The sequence below is a fragment of the Plectrocnemia conspersa genome, unplaced genomic scaffold (genome assembly GCF_051122295.1).
Source record: "Plectrocnemia conspersa isolate PC_06_02 unplaced genomic scaffold, ASM5112229v1 ptg000004l, whole genome shotgun sequence".
NCBI classification, from domain to species: domain Eukaryota; kingdom Metazoa; phylum Arthropoda; class Insecta; order Trichoptera; family Polycentropodidae; genus Plectrocnemia; species Plectrocnemia conspersa.
The window spans coordinates 14,199,740-14,217,186 of record NW_028277168.1 but is presented as its reverse complement, the minus strand read 5'-3'; the positions used below and the strand labels follow the sequence as shown (position 1 = coordinate 14,217,186).

The window sequence follows — 17,447 nt, the reverse complement described above, 5'->3', positions numbered from 1 at the left end:
GTGTGTAGATAAAAAAAGTAAGCCACAGAAGTTACTCTTATTCATAGAAGGGTGATAAATTGTGCATAAATAATTATATACTTTTAGCAATATTGTCAGCTCCTGCCTGTCAGACCATTTTTGCCAAGTTTTATTAAGCCAACCGCATGGGTTTTGTCCCACTTCTGTCTTTCACCAAAAAAGTGACAAAATATCTTGATGCAGGAATTCAAGTAGATGTCATAGGGATTTTAAGAAGGCTTTCGACAAGGTTTGTCATGGGTTATCACTAAAAAAAATACTAAGATTATATACCTAGATATTCTCAAGTTATTTGAGCGATCGTAGACAATTTGCTTTCTATGGCAGCCTTCAACGTCTGCCATAATTCTTTCAACATGTTCGGCTTTGTTAGGAGAAAATCATTTCACTTTGACGATCCTTCAGTTATTTTGTCCTCTATGACACCTTAGTTCACCGCATTCTTCAATCAGGATCTATAATTCGGAATCCTCTAATAATCAAACACAAACAGAGGTAACTTTATATGAAGATATTTGTTTATTTTCCGTGCTTTATAAATTATATTAATAATATTAAACATAAAAAATGTATCAAAAATAATATGTGTATTTTTACAAATTTTAAGATTATTTTTTCACATAGGTAGAAATATTAAAATATTTATATATAACACATATTGGCTAATTAACCCATATATACATTCAAAATATTAAGTAAATCTAGGACAAGAGTCGGAAAACCAGGATAAATTATCTCAAGTAGAGTAAAAATAAAATCTTGAGAGTAGTAAAGACTCGATAAACAAACACCAATGGGAACCAATCAGCAAGCTGGAAAGTCTCGCGCATATGTGTTAAAAGCGCAATAATCATCACGATTCTTGCAATTTGACAAGTGCATTTGTACGTTCATATTAAAAATGGAAAGAATAGAAAAAAAAGGGATTAACGCATTCCTAAAGGGATCATCAATACCGTATACATTTTTACTTAAAAACTTTAATGAAAATTATTTCAATTACTTTTTGCGAGTGACATTTTGTTTACCATTGTATTTAAATGAATTTTAATAAGTAGCTAAAAAAGTGTTCTGACCTACATACTGTGATGCGATAGAAAAAACAACAATAATACTAATCAAATTCGACATATATTTTTAAAACCTTGGTAATTTTCACTAATAAAGTATTAACGAACATACACGTAGAAATAAAACACACTTAGACCCAAGTACGCAAATTTACATACACGCATACGTTAACGAGCTGGGTTTTGATAGCGTTAAAAAAAGTAATTGCTCCCCTTAACGGGATAATTGGTGGCAAATTTACCGCACAAAGATGGATATAGACATATTAAAGCCAGCACAAAACGTTATCCTTAGGCAGACACCACAATGGATTTAGGTTAAATACTTTTTGTGGTCGAGGGTGTGTGGCGAATTTTTCGCATTGTGTGAGGGTCGATTTGTACGTATGTGTGTGTGCTTTTTCATTCGTACCTAGATATACACACAGTGAATTTTTTGTTCACCCCAAACACAGTTCAAAGGATTTAGCTCCGACCTTCTCCACCGGTCGATGCAAATGTGTTTGTATCAGCAATACGCGAAAGCCTTTTTTGCCGGATTAGACTAATACCTTGTACGGGATTGAAAAAAGCTCAATAGGAATCTGTACGAGCGACGCAATGCGAAATGAAATCACAGATTAACCCAGAAAAAGGGATACCGCCGGGACTCCCCGTTGATTGCTGTATATTGGATTCGTCGGTAATTGCTTGTGTTCCAGCAAAGCTTTTCAGACTTGGAAAAAATTGTACTGCAAAGCTCCGACAAAACGATTCCGGGGGCGAAGTACATACTCGCGCTAGAGGGAATGATTAAAATTGTATGTGGCGTGTCAAAGTGAACCTAACTGTGTGTTTTTTTAATATATAAAAAATAAGAATCGGCCATGAATATTAGACGAGCTTAATTTTTTACGAAAGCACAACGATCCAACCTCTTTAACCTTTGGCTGGGCTCAAGTCCTTAAATTTGACCCTAAAGTTGAAGGATTTTCTTCTGGTACTTGACCGACTTTGAAATATAAACTGACGTAGCTAAAATTGATTTGAGTGTAATCCGGTTACTTGTTTTATTTGTTTTTATTATATAAATAAAATTATATGTAGACGCTTACATATATTTGATGACTTTCATTAACAATGTAAGGATTTTTTGTTCCATTTATAATTTAAGGATGAATATAAAATGAAGTAAACAAAAAATGCTTATATATACTGTTTTCATTAAATTACGTAATAAGTATTTTTAATTATTCGCATTTCTGACTAATTGTTTTGTGAAAATATAGCAGTTAAGACTAACGTGTGTATTGTTTACGTACGTAATTGCCTGTTCTTCGAAAACGTGTATACATACATACCATGGTGTCAGGGAGCGGCTAAAAGTTGACGTCAGGAAATGGCTTACTAATTTATTTATTAATTTTATAATTTTAGCTTAAAACTAATTATTATCTGAAATACGCCTAATATACATATTTATATAATTATATATTAAATATATTAAAAATCATATATTTACTCTAAATTATTTACTTTCTATTAAATACACGTATAAATTACGTATTCGTTGATAACAGCAAACTAATGCTGCCCCGCGTCACCATCTGCGTCATTACATGTCTTTCATTGAACAACCAATACCGATTCAGAATTTATAGTATATGTAATAACCAAGCGTTTAACAATACATATATCCAATAACTCTCAAAGGAAAATTACTATAGTGATATTTTTGTATTTGATAGAATTGCTTGGGATTTTGATTCTCAGGCTAAATTTGCCAATTAGTTATAGATATTACCATCCCATCTAATAGTCACATTATTTGTCTTTTTAATTTGAATGTTTACTTTATTTTTACGTAGGTACATCGGTTTTTCTAACGAAATATTTCTATACTTATAAGCAGTAATAACATATTTAATTTACTTTCTCACACGCGTCTAATTTAATTTTAAAGCATTTTCACATATATTTCACCTTACGCTTTAAATATATTTGCTTTATTTTAGTACGGCCAGGGGAATTAAGTACGCAGGTGTGAATTTGTATTATAATATAAATTCTAATTTCTCGAAAATTTTCATAGAATTTTTTATGTTGAAAATTAAATTTTTTATGTTGAAAATTTTAATTTTTAATTTTTTTTATGTTGAAAATTTTATATGTTGAAAATTAAATTTGTAGCTAATATTATTACAACTGTTGTTTATTCAAAAGCTGCATGAAATAGTTGGGTCCTTTCCAGCCGTTTAAAAATATACAAGTTTTGTATAGAGGTCGGTAGTATTTAAATGGCAAAAAATTATTTACAATTTTCTCAAATACTCTAATCACCGTTATCTTTGCTTTGGTAATCTGAAAAATACGAAAATCGGTAGATTGCAAAAATGTTCAAAAAAAAAAATGAGAGAGTATTTTTATCAACATCTTGTTCGAAATATAAAAAATATCAGGTACCAACAGCTGTTATAATTTTCTCTACAATTAAGGTATAAATACGGGATCCCGAAATTCTTTTGTAACTCGACTCTCTGTATTTAGTCGGAGTATCCATCTTGGTCCCTTGATTATTCGATCCATTATAACAAATCATTATTAAAAACATGGAAAAACAAGAATGCCTAGGTTTAAATAGCGTTTTCAATAAGTCAATACCTTTTTAAATTAGTTTAAATTAATTTATGGTGTTTAAGAACGTTATTTGAATGAACTAATGCCTTTATAAATATTCACACAATAAATTTACATATATTTGCTTTTTATATGATGTATACTGAAGTATACATGGATAACCTACATACAATACATAGTTTTAAAAGCACGTTTATAGTATAGGGACACTGTAGCAATCATAATGTCATTAAACAATTAATTTGTTTAACGCAATAATTTATGAATATATTTAAAAATTAAAAACAACTACGCTATTCCTGTTTATTTTTTTGCAATTTCTTTACAGAATCTGATTTTATAATATTTTTATTTTATACTTCAATCTTATCGCTACATTATGTAATATTGTACGATGTAGGTTCAAGCATTATATATTTTTACAGTAAACATAGCTTTGGCGCTCGTGATGTATGGCATGAAAGAGTTTAAGTAATTATTTTTCCATGGTATTACACTACATTTAGCCAAGTAAAAGGGCTTGTGTGTGTGTGTGTTGTTGGCGTTAGTAATTACTGACTTCGACTTTAAATTGCTCCCATTGAACAAACACGTTCGTCGCAACACATACATATACATATACAGGTTGATCCATTAGGATATTTACGTTTAAAATATTAATACAAAATTTTCTTATTTTAGCACTGATTGTCAACTGTTCCGGTGCTGACATTCTTCTAAACCAGTAGTCAAGGAACCAGGATAAATGGTCACAAAATGATTAATAATGAAAAATTTAAGGTAATGAAAGCAGAACAAATATTTTTTTTAAATAGCTGTTCTATGTATATATTATATCAAATAAGACATTGGTATTATTTATTGTCAATGTTTTATTTTACATAAATATTTATCTTATTGAAAATCGATGTGCCAGTAGAGCCTTAAATATTGGCCTCAACAACCTGCGCATTTTTTTATAATTTAGAGGTTACCTTAACGACCATTTCAAATAAACAAAAGCAAGTCTTGAAAGTAAGATCTCGATAGAATATTCGCATGACCAAACAATCGCGATAATAATTGTAAAAAATGCATGGACCACCTAATAACACATACATACGTCCCGAGACGTTAATCTCCCACAAGTACCGATGAAAAACTACTCTTTTTACCCTGTGCAAAATACTTCTGTTCTTATATATTTTATTTACTAATCGGCAGATTGACCATCTGGACCGTTTTTCTTTTAAGATGTGTTCAAGAAGCGATGAAATTGGTTCGCAAATATCCGCATCTGTGACTCGCCAGAGCTGTCTCGAACCAGTATTGTTAAAGATGTGACGCTTGGTCACAGAGGCAAAGCCATTTATTTGAAAATTGACTAAACACCACGAAGTCACTGTAGCAGAGATTATCCAAGAGACCACATTGACACAAAACATAACAATTGGAATTCCAGCCGCTCTACCAAAATCAATGCCGACAATAACACGTTTTGACATGCCAGTAAAGACTTTCGTACTTGCAAGACCTGCCATTTTAATTCTAATGCCTGATAGCTGCATCTACATAGGAGGTTTTTTCTATATGTTTTTCCGGCGTTAATTTATCTGCATAGTAACACCCCTTAAGCCTTAAAATCCACAAAGAGTTAAACAATGAAGCACGCATTGAATCCGTGAACAAATCAGACCTTTCATTTTTTGGGTGTCAAAAGTTGCAAATATTTGTAAAACCTTGTACGAAAAAACAATTTAAAAAGTCACTGAATTTTCACTATAATAATCATAAATGCACAGAAATCAACTAAACCTGAAGACAATATTTAATTTGCATTAAAATTAAAAAGTTTATGTTATTGTGTTAAAAATAACACAATATATTTTTTTTTCAAATTTTCAGAAAAAAGTTATTATAAATATACAACCATATTTATTTTAAATATAATTTATTTTTTATTTATTATTTACTTTATTTATTTTTTATTTACTTGTTGGCTCAATGAGATACCAGTTATTAACTTGTTTATACATTTACTTTGATTTTCTTAAGCTTGGTTTAAAAAAAATGATTTTAAATTATATTTTTTTTATTAAATAAAAAACGGGCTAAATAATCTCTTTTTCTTTTTTAGGTTAAAATGCAGTTTTATGTAAATACCTAAAATATCGGCGTTATGTATTCATATATTCTTAAAAAAATGTTAAGTTGCAAGTCGAAAATAAATTAGTATAGTAGCAATTTATGGGTGAAAAATCTCAAACATGCTTATTCAATTATAACAAAGCAATTAAATATAATAAGTTATAAAAAAACAACCGTATAATATGTTCTCTAAATTAAAAGAATGTGTAATGCAAAAAATAATGTGTTACAATTTATTTGTTTTGGATTACTTAATAGTTAAAAAATATCATAATTATTGTTTCTGCACACCGAGCAAGTGAAAGTCAATACTATTCTAATTATATTTTATTTTATGATAATTGCCACTGAAGTTTATCTGTTGAATATATGTTTTGAGACCTTAATGGCGGCAAGTGTTTCCGTCACTGCTGCCTTATAGAAGTTCTGTTAAATGCATAGTATATTTAAATTTGAATGAAATTTTTAATTCATCAGCTTGTGCTTATTATGTATACATTCCAATACTATGTAACATGTGTAACAAACATCTTTGAATTTTTTCATGTCATTAAGCACTCGGGGCACGGCATCCCCATTCGGTACACGTAACGTCGGGTTTTTGTTTTGAGATGATAGTTTATTCATTGGCGTACACGGACTTTAGTTCGTGTTCAAACATCCCTTACGCGCCGGGCCCAATCGGTAAAAACACTCAATAAATAAGAGCTATCGCCGTGTAATAAGGCTGTTTGTGTGCGCCATATATACATTTTTATTCGAGCGAGGCCCTTTTCGATTTTCTTTATTGCCTCACATTCGAAGTTATTCGTTAATATTTGATAAGAGGGCCCCGGGGCCGCCGTTGAATATTTTAGCGGCCTAAGGGCGGGCGCATTTTAATAAAGAGCGTTTATAAACGCATTATAATGCTCTCTCTCTCTCTCGTTTCTCGTCATAGAACCTGCGGCCCTGTTATATATCCGACGACCTTCTTCTTCGTGAAAAGCGGCCCTTTTTTACACTTTGCAAAGAGAAAACTCCGCGCCTGGGGGAGACGGGCGCAAAGTTTGCGACGATCGCACTAAACGTCGACTTGATAAGTTCTTGGAAGAGATACCTTTTTATGGGACAATTTAAAGAAAAAAAGTTTGATGCCTATGTACCGGCATACAAAAGTGTACGACTCGATATTAAAATGTATAAAGTGTTATTACGATGGTGCTTAAATTTCATTTTTAGGGAAGTATAATACTTTGTTTACAAAGTAAAAGCATAAGAGCATAATTTTAACAAAAAATATTTACACAGAAATTAGAATAGCAAAATTTAATAATATTCACTTCATTAAAACATATATTTTCGAATAAATGTATGTTTATACATATGATGCCATGATAATATTTAGGAACAACTTAAGAAACACGTATTTTAACGAAACCGACTTTTAAAATACTAATTTAATTCATGGATATCATCATTTGTCTGTGTGAAGTAACACCAGTGCTACTCTTTTTTAAATTGCAAGTTCTCCAAAACTAATGATAGAAAAAAATATCTTTTGATAATAATCTTCATAACAGATTTTAAATACCAGCAATTAAAGAACGTTGTTTTCATACCAAAAAAAGATAAAAAAAACTTGTCTAAACACACTAACCCACTAAACTTATGTATCGAAAACTACGATAAATATAACTTTAAATTTAAATATTAACACAAAAATCCAAAGCACATATTATTTTAGATGCTAAAGAAAACATAGTAATAGTTCTATATTTTTAGCTAAATATACTTAATCAACTGGTTTTTTTTCATTTAATTTTTGTGTCGACTTGAATTGCCACCAACAACGTTTTATTTTATATTCTCATTTATTTTTTATTTAATTATAACTGATTACAAAATTATAATTAATAAAAGTGTTATAAACTAGTAACATGTATTGAATATAATGTTTGTAAAATTAATTATCGAATTAAGTTAAACGTTTTATAAAGAAACTCATGGATCTAATCTACATTCGTCCAACTTATTAAGGGATAATAATATGGTAATTTATTTAGAATTTGCTTAAATTTTCAATATCCATTAAGCATATTATAACTGTAATGCTAATTTTAATTATATTATACCATTAGATATTTAATTTTTAATTTTTGTTGCTCTCTATTATTTTTAACATTTCTTATGTGGATACAAATATACAGATAATAAGTGATAACAATGATATTAAACTGCAACTTTAAATAAAGAATACTTGAATATCATACACCCTAAAAAAATAATCATAAATCATTAAAAAGCATCTTATAAGTGTAATTAGTTAAAAATGGCTTTTAAAAAAACAGTATCTAACTACTTTCTTATTATTGATTTAAATAGCCGTTAATTTATCTTTGAAGATAATAAAATATTAAACGATAATAAAGTCTTTTACTTATGTCTTGTTTCCACGTAAAATATAATTGCCATATATTTTACTAGAGAATCTCTCGATTTTAACGAAATTAGCTGAGGGTAGTTATGTTGACTGTTTTCTTATAGCTTTAATAAAAATATATTTTCAATAACATTAAAATTATGTAAAATCGATGCTTGTACATATTATTAGAGTTATTATTTTTTAAGGGACACACTATTATAATTAATTAAAACATTAAAACAAGCAATTAATTAAAATATCAACAGATAAAAGTAAGATAGAAAACAATCTACAATACCTAACCATACATTTGTAGCACAAATTTTAGTAATAATATTCAACTTAAAAATAAAACTATGTACATAAAATCGTATTTTTATATTAAATAGTTAATTATATTACACAAATATCTCAAAAAAAGATGAGGTTTAATTAAAAACAGCAATTTACCGTCTAAAAATAATATAAAACAACCTCTTATACGAAATCTAAGATTAAAATGATTATTAAATATTATTCAATATTAAATTTAAGTCTAAATAATATCGGAAAAAATAGTAAATTTTACATAACAATAAAAAAAATCCTGTGTATTGTTTTTGAGATACTGTCATAACAAAATTAATTCTAGAATTCTCCTACCTTAACTGTTTTGACAAAGTTTTTTCTGGTGGATTTTATAGCTTATAAACTTCGTAAAACTGGATAATGCTAATAAAAAGATATTTCAGTGTGCTTTAATAAGTATGAAACGACACCGAGGTATAAAAACATCATATCTACCCAATATTATTTATTAATTTTAATATTTAAAATAATCAGTATAAATAAATATAATAATTTAAATGATTAAATATATATTTTAAATCAATAAAATTATAACAAAAATAAATAATTTGAAATTTTTAAGAAGAAAAGGTCAGATGCAAGAAAGTATATAATTTTATAAATATATTATATGATATTCAAAAGGTATCACAAATAATATGTGTACACATTTATATATGAAACTTTGAAATATCAACGATCCCTTGAATATAAAATGCTTTTTCCTAAATTTGACCCTCGCTGAACTTTATATAAAAATCGACCCTTGTCTTTATTGTGTTCGTGAATGTTTTTATTCAAAACAATGTGTTGTATAACATAAATTATTGTGTATAATACAACTCTAATACAACAATAAAATAAAATTGTTAAATATAAATCGTACTTATTATTATAATATAATTTTAAATAAGTTTTCATATCTTAATTTTATTCTAAATATATATATATATATATATATTTAATTTTAAGGTAAACAAATAAACTTGAGTTAGGTCATTATCTACTTATATTCAGATAAAAGCATGATTCTACATTTATTTTATTTATTATTCTCATTGCAAAAGTTAAATGGGAAACCAGTATGTTGTTATCTATTCACTAGAAAGCTATAAATATATTTCATCCAGTAATATAATATACCGTTTTTAGGTTATATTTTATACAATCCTTTATAATATATATGGTAACACAACTTGTTAATAAATGTGAACACGGCTCTCAACAAGTGTTTACACAAAGCCAGCAAATTTAACAAATCCACGCTTGAATGCAATATATAAAAACGTCTAAATCAAGTAAACATTTAGGTAATTTATACCCAAAACAATTCGACGTTTAATAAATTTTATTTGGATCATAAAGCATTTATTATAATATACGTATACGTGCATCACATCGTGTTGTTATCGTGTGTGAGCAAAGTTTGATTTATACTTCTACACACCGTGCGGGATGTGCGATGATCTGGTTTGAAATCGTTTAAGCCAATAAATCACAATTGCTACAGATTAAACGTGGAGTCGTGGATGCTCTAATAGGATCAACTGGATACAGTAACTCACATCTGTATATAGAATATAATAGAATCATCACTCTTGTAACATTTAATTTTTATTTTAATTGTAACTTATTTTTATAAATTATAATGATACTTTTATAAAGTCGAAGTACCACATGCAATTTTGCTATTTTTTCAGATTTTATCAAATCATAAATGTATATCATAAATGTATATGATTAAACATAAGCAAATACATACACATATTTATATTATAACTGCTATCTTGAGAGATGCTAGTACATAGCTCAGCTCCTATGACACTTTATATAGTTGGTGTAGATATTTGAACTATTTTTCGAGAACGTAGCAAAAAAGTTATAATTCAACTAGTGATTATTGAACTACTTTTCCTTACAAATTTAATTATTTTCAAAAGTAATGCCTTACAAAGTATAATATGGGTCGAATCATAAGTAAGTGCTTTATTTATAGTTTATTTTATAAATAAAAAATCGATTACGCTGTGGGACTTCACTCAAATTTCCGATTACGCTATTCCGGCCTTTAATATTAGATATCTGATATCATACACCAGATATTTAGTCGTAGGCGAGTACTAAAAGTACATTTAAAAAATATAAAAATATATAATTCAACCCAACATATTTATGGTCTTAAATATAAACTGTAAACTTAAGAGATAATAATAATAATATATTTTCCTTTCTATCAATTTATTTATTTATACATATTCTATTTTTGACAGGTTCAAGTACAAAAAAATGTTTTTCAAGATATTTTCTAGTGTTTCTTTTAGTGAAAATAAACCTTTAAAATTGTAAGATTTGCATATTAAATTATCAGATTTCACCAAATAGTAGTGTTACATAGTTTACATTTTAGGCGATGAATATATGTGATTTAATATATGTATGACTTGATAGTGCTCAGATTCTTTCATATTTTCGTTTACCATGTCTTTAATAATATATACGATTATTACATTGTAACAAATAACAAACCTATAAACAGATGTGCAACGATCAAAATTTTCACTGCCATAACGTTCAACGGCAGTCTTCCAAAGGACTTCATCTTGACACGGATGGTGGGCTCAAGTCGACCACAGGACATGCCACGCGTTGAGGACAATGTGCACACTTCCCGTTGCCCCTATACTATGGCATGTATCCGATAACAGTATCCGTCACAACACAACAACAAAACAAAACCAAAAATTGAACTAAAAAATAAACAACTAATTTTACACCACTGACGTGTATGAGTATAATCTGATATTATATTATATTAAATATCGCGAACATGTGACGATATTTGCAATGTCGTCTCGTCGTCGTTACGCGCCGTTGGCCGTTATAACGAGCGAGCAGACCGTCCCGCGCAACGGCCCCGCGTAGACTGAGCTTCGTAACGGCCGTAGCAAAAAGTTAACCCCTTGTCGCGCTAGGCCGAGCATGTCGTTCTACGACAGTTGGCGTCGTTAAACTGACGTTCAAATGCGAGTATGTAGGCTGTTCGATGTATGATGCAACAGGGTATAGAGCTGATTACTGATAGCATGTGTGCGTTATTAATTTATTCAAGTGAGGGATTGCAAAACCGGTTATTATAAAAGTGTACAAGTGGTTAGTATTTAAAAATACTTAGTAAATACATATTGTTCTCTTTAGAATAGATACATGTACCCTTACATGATGTAGGAATATTAATAAAATTCATATTACGCATTCAAAAGCAAAATGCGACGAGTGTGTGGTCCAAAATGAAATTAGATTTCATAGAATTCATTTCACATTAATTTATAGTTAATATTCAGTTGGCAACTTGTGACAATGTTTTCATATAGCATTATCATTTTATAAAATGTGTATGTGTATTAAAATAAATATGCACATTTTTTTGATAAAAATATATTAATGAAACCAAACAACCATTTTTTGAAATTTTAATTTGATAGAATATAGTGCACTAATAATTTTATATTGTATTTTCAAACAATTTTATCCTAAATAATTAGGTTGCCTTAATAAAAAAATGTTGACAATAAAATAATTGGGTTTTATTTTTATCACGATTCCATAGATAAATGGAATGTGCAGATTTTTTAAACTAATATATGATTTAACTTAGATAAACAATTATATTGATATTAATAATTCATTTTTCTAAAAAATCATTTGTAACAAAATACGCTTTATTTAATTCCCATACATATTAAATAGAGATTATTATTAATATTATTTGAGATTCTTATACATATTACACATATTAAATAGAGATTTGATCTAAAAAGATTTATAGAATAAATAAAGAAAATACTTAACCAATTTGATTGTAATTAACAACAAAAATTATTAAATGAAATATTATTAAATATATTTATAGTGCGAGTTTCTTAATAATATGTAATGTTATATTGCATGTTTTATTACGAGTGTAAATAAACGCGTATACATATAATATTAGAAATAAAGTTACATTTTGTTAGGCAAACAAAATTAAATTCAATATTAAACATCACTAAATTCACTGTTATCTTATCTAACATAGATTTTACTAAAACTATTGGTCGTTCGTTGACTTCCGTTCAATTAATTTAATTTTCAGTTTGCTATCTGGCTCCAGTATTCAGCTTTGAAATCCGATAAAAAATAAAACCTTTGGAATACACTATTTCCTGTTTTAATTTAATTATGCCGTCGTCTTGATCAGATAAAATTGAATATATAATTATATTATAGGTAATATTACATAATAAACATAATGTAGTATTTAATTTTATTAAGATATTTTTTTTATTATTAGAATTCAATTAGAAAATAATTTTTTTTTTCTTGTACTTATTTTAATTTTATTAAATTAAAACATTAAAATCCAGCAAGTCATTGAAATAAAAAAAAATTCAAATTATTTTCAAATTTAAAATACTAGTCAAAAAATTACACACCTATAATAAAAAAAATATTTTATATATATCAAAGAAAACATAAAGCAAGGAAATGTTTAATTAGACCTCAAACACATATGTTGTATACTGAATAATAAATACGAGTTTGGTAAAAAAAAGCTTTATTTTTTCCTTTTTAAGAAAATATGGGTAAATTATATAAAATCTGAAACTTTTTAAAAGCTATCCAAATCTACGTATTTAAAAAAATTACATTGTAAATGCCTAAATTTTAGAAATACCTCTTTTTTCAATTTAATATTATGCAGCAATGATGATACATTTTTAGCATGTCTTAAGTAGTTAATTATAGTAAAAAAATTAGCACAATAAAATATTACATATGTTCTACAATAACAAATTTAAATTAATTGAAAAAAACTGTATTACATTATATTGTAGAGATGCTTCTAACAAATTGTGTATGAGAAAGCTATCGTCAAAATGAGTGTCGTGTTTGCTAAAGGTTGATTACAAAGGCATTAAATTTAGATTATTCAAGACCGTTTTAAGGTCTAAACTATTAACAAACATTAGTCAAAAAATAAAAGCTTGTTAATTATATTCAAAAGCTCTAAATAAAAAAGTTATAAATTTAACTTCGCAATCAATATCAGCACACCCTAAATTATGGTAATTAAGTGCTAAACTATGAAACACTAATAAAGTCATGCCTGTTCGCCCATTGAAGCGATTGAACCAAAATTTGATCATAGATTATTACACTAATTACTATTTGACCCTCGCATATCAAATCCTTTGAACGGTTATTCAACCACGTGCCTGTATGTAATTGTTTGACATGTTTCCCAATACCTACTTATACCAAAGTGACATTTAATTATGTGAAGAATTTTAATTAAATATTTTATACCTTAAACTCGATTCAATAATCCATTCTGTGAACTACCATGTATTGGTTCAGGGCCGCAATTCGAGGTCTAAACCTATATAAATGCACCGTGCGAAACAGCCTACCGATTATGTAACTTTGCAGTGCGGATTTGCACGATTGATCGGCATAACCGATGTCGGAACAGTATTGGCTGTTGATGGAGTTACTCAACTGTGTCGGGATGCCATCCATAGACTGAATAGGATACGGTCCTACAATCTGCATAATCGTGAGAATGTATGCATATTATTACATGACCTGGTTTCAGAAATGGACAGAGAAACGGATGGTGACGGAAGTGTCCAAATTCAGACGGAGCGCACACACAAATTTACTTTATCAACTATGATTTAGTTAAGCTTGTGCATTTCCTTAGGTATGTGTACATAAACGACTAACCACCAAAACGTTACGGTTTATACTGGCTTATCGATTCAGGTTGGAAGCGCATATTTGGTGACACAGTGCTTTCAAGATATGAACAGCTTTCGTAACTATGCGTGATACTAAGCGCCGAAACAATTTACGTTACAAACTATAATTTTGTAGTGTAGATATAATAATAAATGAACATTACTATTATATGAGTATATACATATATAAATTAAATTATATTTGAACCTTTTAAATCTTCAATATCTCATTGTAAAGTAAAGCGAGATTAAATTAATATAATTTTTTGAGAAATATTGCGATTTTACGCCCTAATATTCTAATACTTTAAATATCATTTAAACAAGAATAAAAATCATTGAAAAATGTTTAAAATAAGTTTAATAGTTTATAAACGGAAAGGTCTATGGTAAAATATATATAAATTAAATAATTTATATCTATTCAAATAAAGGAGATAAAAAATCAAACAAGATTCGAAAAGTTACTATTATTACTTTTTTTAAATTAAATTAAGTGAACCACATATGTATGTCCTTTTTACAAATATGGCAATTATTATTATGAAGGTATCACTACATCCATTATTTATGACACTCATACAATACTATAAGAGCTGCTTAAGATATTTATGAAGAAAATAGCTACAAAGAATATTAATAATATAAAAGAGTTCAACTCGACAAAAATTTCACAGTTCGATTAGCTTTCAAGATAATTTCTAAATTTAGCTTTATCTTTTTTTATGTATATATGTATATTTATATTTTATGTCATATATATTATGAAATTTTAATTTAAAATATATTTTTCTAAAATCTTTTTAAATATGCACTATTATTGTTTTTTTAATTATCAGGTTTACTACCTCTAATATATGTTTAGAAACTGTTACAATAATATCAATTGATTGTGCTTTTAATTAACTGTTAATAAAAAATAGTTTACTGCCCTTACTCAAATTTAACAATCAACCTCTATAAGTTCACTAAAGGATAAAGATTACCTTGCATTCAAAGCTAAACAATGTTTTTATTTGACTTTTAATATAAAAGCAATTTTAATTCGTGTTGAAACGTGTACATGAATGTAAAAATATAAAGTTCATAAATCATATCTAAAGCATTTAAAGGTTAAATACGCTTTATTTTTTTTACTACGTATTTTATGAAATATGCTTAGCATAAAATATAATTTTCTAATTTCAACGTCATTGAAGTCATAGGCCTGGTCTCTTTTTGTTTGAGTTTACAATAACTAAAAATAAAAGACTCATATTTACATTGTTATTATATTAATCGTATAACACATAACCTTCTTTATTTTTTTAATAAGTTAATAAGTGACATTAAATAGCCTTTTACACTTCTCTTTGTCATAAACCTTCATCACACATATTGTCCTGTTATAATACAAATTCCACAAGCAGAAACAATTTAAATTTCACTCTTAGTTTTTCCCTCACATATAATTATTATATAAACAAACATCGTATATGTTCATATATTTTAAGCGAGACTGATTCGTCAGATTTGAGCAACATAACTAATTAAGAAAAACATAACAATAAAAATTTCATATCTTTACCTTAAAAAAAATCTTCCTATTTAATCAGGAAAGCAACTGTACACAAAAAATTATTGAAACATATGTTCTACTAGTATTTATATTGAGCTTTTATATTATACTGCTTATTCAATCGTATCGTGTTTATAGATAATATTTGAGGGCAAGGCAGATTTAATGTTTATTTCGTCGATAAAATGCGATAGAAAGCCTGAGGCATAGATTATTGTTATGTAAATGGTAAATAGGGAACGATGTTATCTTGGGATACTTGCCATTCGAAGAGCTTAAACAAGTCATCTGTTTGCCGCTGGTCCTTTTATTTTATCGACGTTAAATATATAATATAAAGAAACGATCCGACTATACTATTTTTATATAAGTATTAACAATATCTTTATTCATAAATAATTATAAAAAGCTATTCTCAATTAATAAATTTTAAATCCTCTTTGAATATAATTCATTCAAATTTAATTAAAAAGATCGTGATCTAACTACTGCAATGCATCACAATAGTAAAAAAAAAAACAATGAAATAGTATCATGAACCGGACCAGCTTTTCGTATCTGGCATTAAACATATCAATGTGCTTGCCTGCATATTAATAATCCGGATGGCGACAGCCATAGGCGAATCGGCTATTGCAAAATTCCTGGCTCTAACGGTCATCATAAGAGGAAGCGATCGTGATTCTCGAAGACGTTCCGAAACCCAAAACTTTAATCTTTCGAAAATAGTTGTATTGTTGATATCATCCTTTAGTAGTTTGAACAAATGCTTGGCGACCTACAACTATTTAAAACTATTTTACATCTAATTGACAAATGACAATCGGTACAGCCGTACATACTATAGTACATACTGTAACATAAAAATAAATTTCTGTTTTATATTTATATATATGTTTACATGTACAAGGACAGCCTTGACCATATGTTACGACTGTGGGACATTAGACAAGGAAGCATTCCAAAAATGTTTACTTGTATATTTTATTTTTTCGAGGCGCCACGGTTAACCCTATAACTGTAAAGTGTCCCACGGTTGAACCGTGACGACGTAACAATTTCTGCAAATGTCCGCTTCGTCCCATCATGCCAACGGTGATGGAGACAGAACGCGATAAAAAGTTAGTCGTGGTGTAGTGTTTCACGACTTCATGCTACACGGCAGCAAGTCTTAATGGGGCAAAAGGGAGGAGGCCCAAAAACCACCCCTTGGTTAGCTATACGACCACCCAGCAGCGCTGATGGGGGTAAATATGGGCCGGTCTGATCCCTCATAACAGCTTTTCTCCTTTTTTCCGGCGTAATTTTCACCATATTGAAGATGTGCCGCTTAATGGCGGCTTGGTGAAGGAGCATCCGAAGGCTTATCAGAAGAGGCCGTATTTAATCGAAATTCTGATAGAATCGAGAAGTTTCATCAACTATTTCGCACTTGGGTGAAACTTTTAAGTGTCGCTGAGAGTGAGGGTCGGAATATTTTTATTATTTATTTACAGATATGGATTTAATCTAATATTAGAAAAAATATAAAAATAATTATATCT

The 17,447-nt window shown here is 28.5% G+C and overlaps 1 protein-coding gene across 2 annotated transcripts in view; it reads right to left on the bottom strand.

Annotated features, from left to right (window-relative positions):
* LOC148236004 (uncharacterized) overlaps positions 1-11,577 on the bottom strand; it is a 217,372-nt gene extending 205,795 nt beyond the window's left edge. The window contains exon 1 of one of the 2 annotated variants that reach the window (XM_088183996.1): positions 11,092-11,577. In XM_088183996.1, coding sequence (XP_088040122.1) covers positions 11,092-11,203 — 112 coding nt within the window. In that variant the 5' untranslated portion in view covers positions 11,204-11,577. The remainder of the gene's footprint in view (positions 1-11,091) is intronic. The other variant, XM_088183995.1, reaches the window with a different exon arrangement.
* Positions 11,578-17,447: the final 5,870 nt, after the last annotated feature.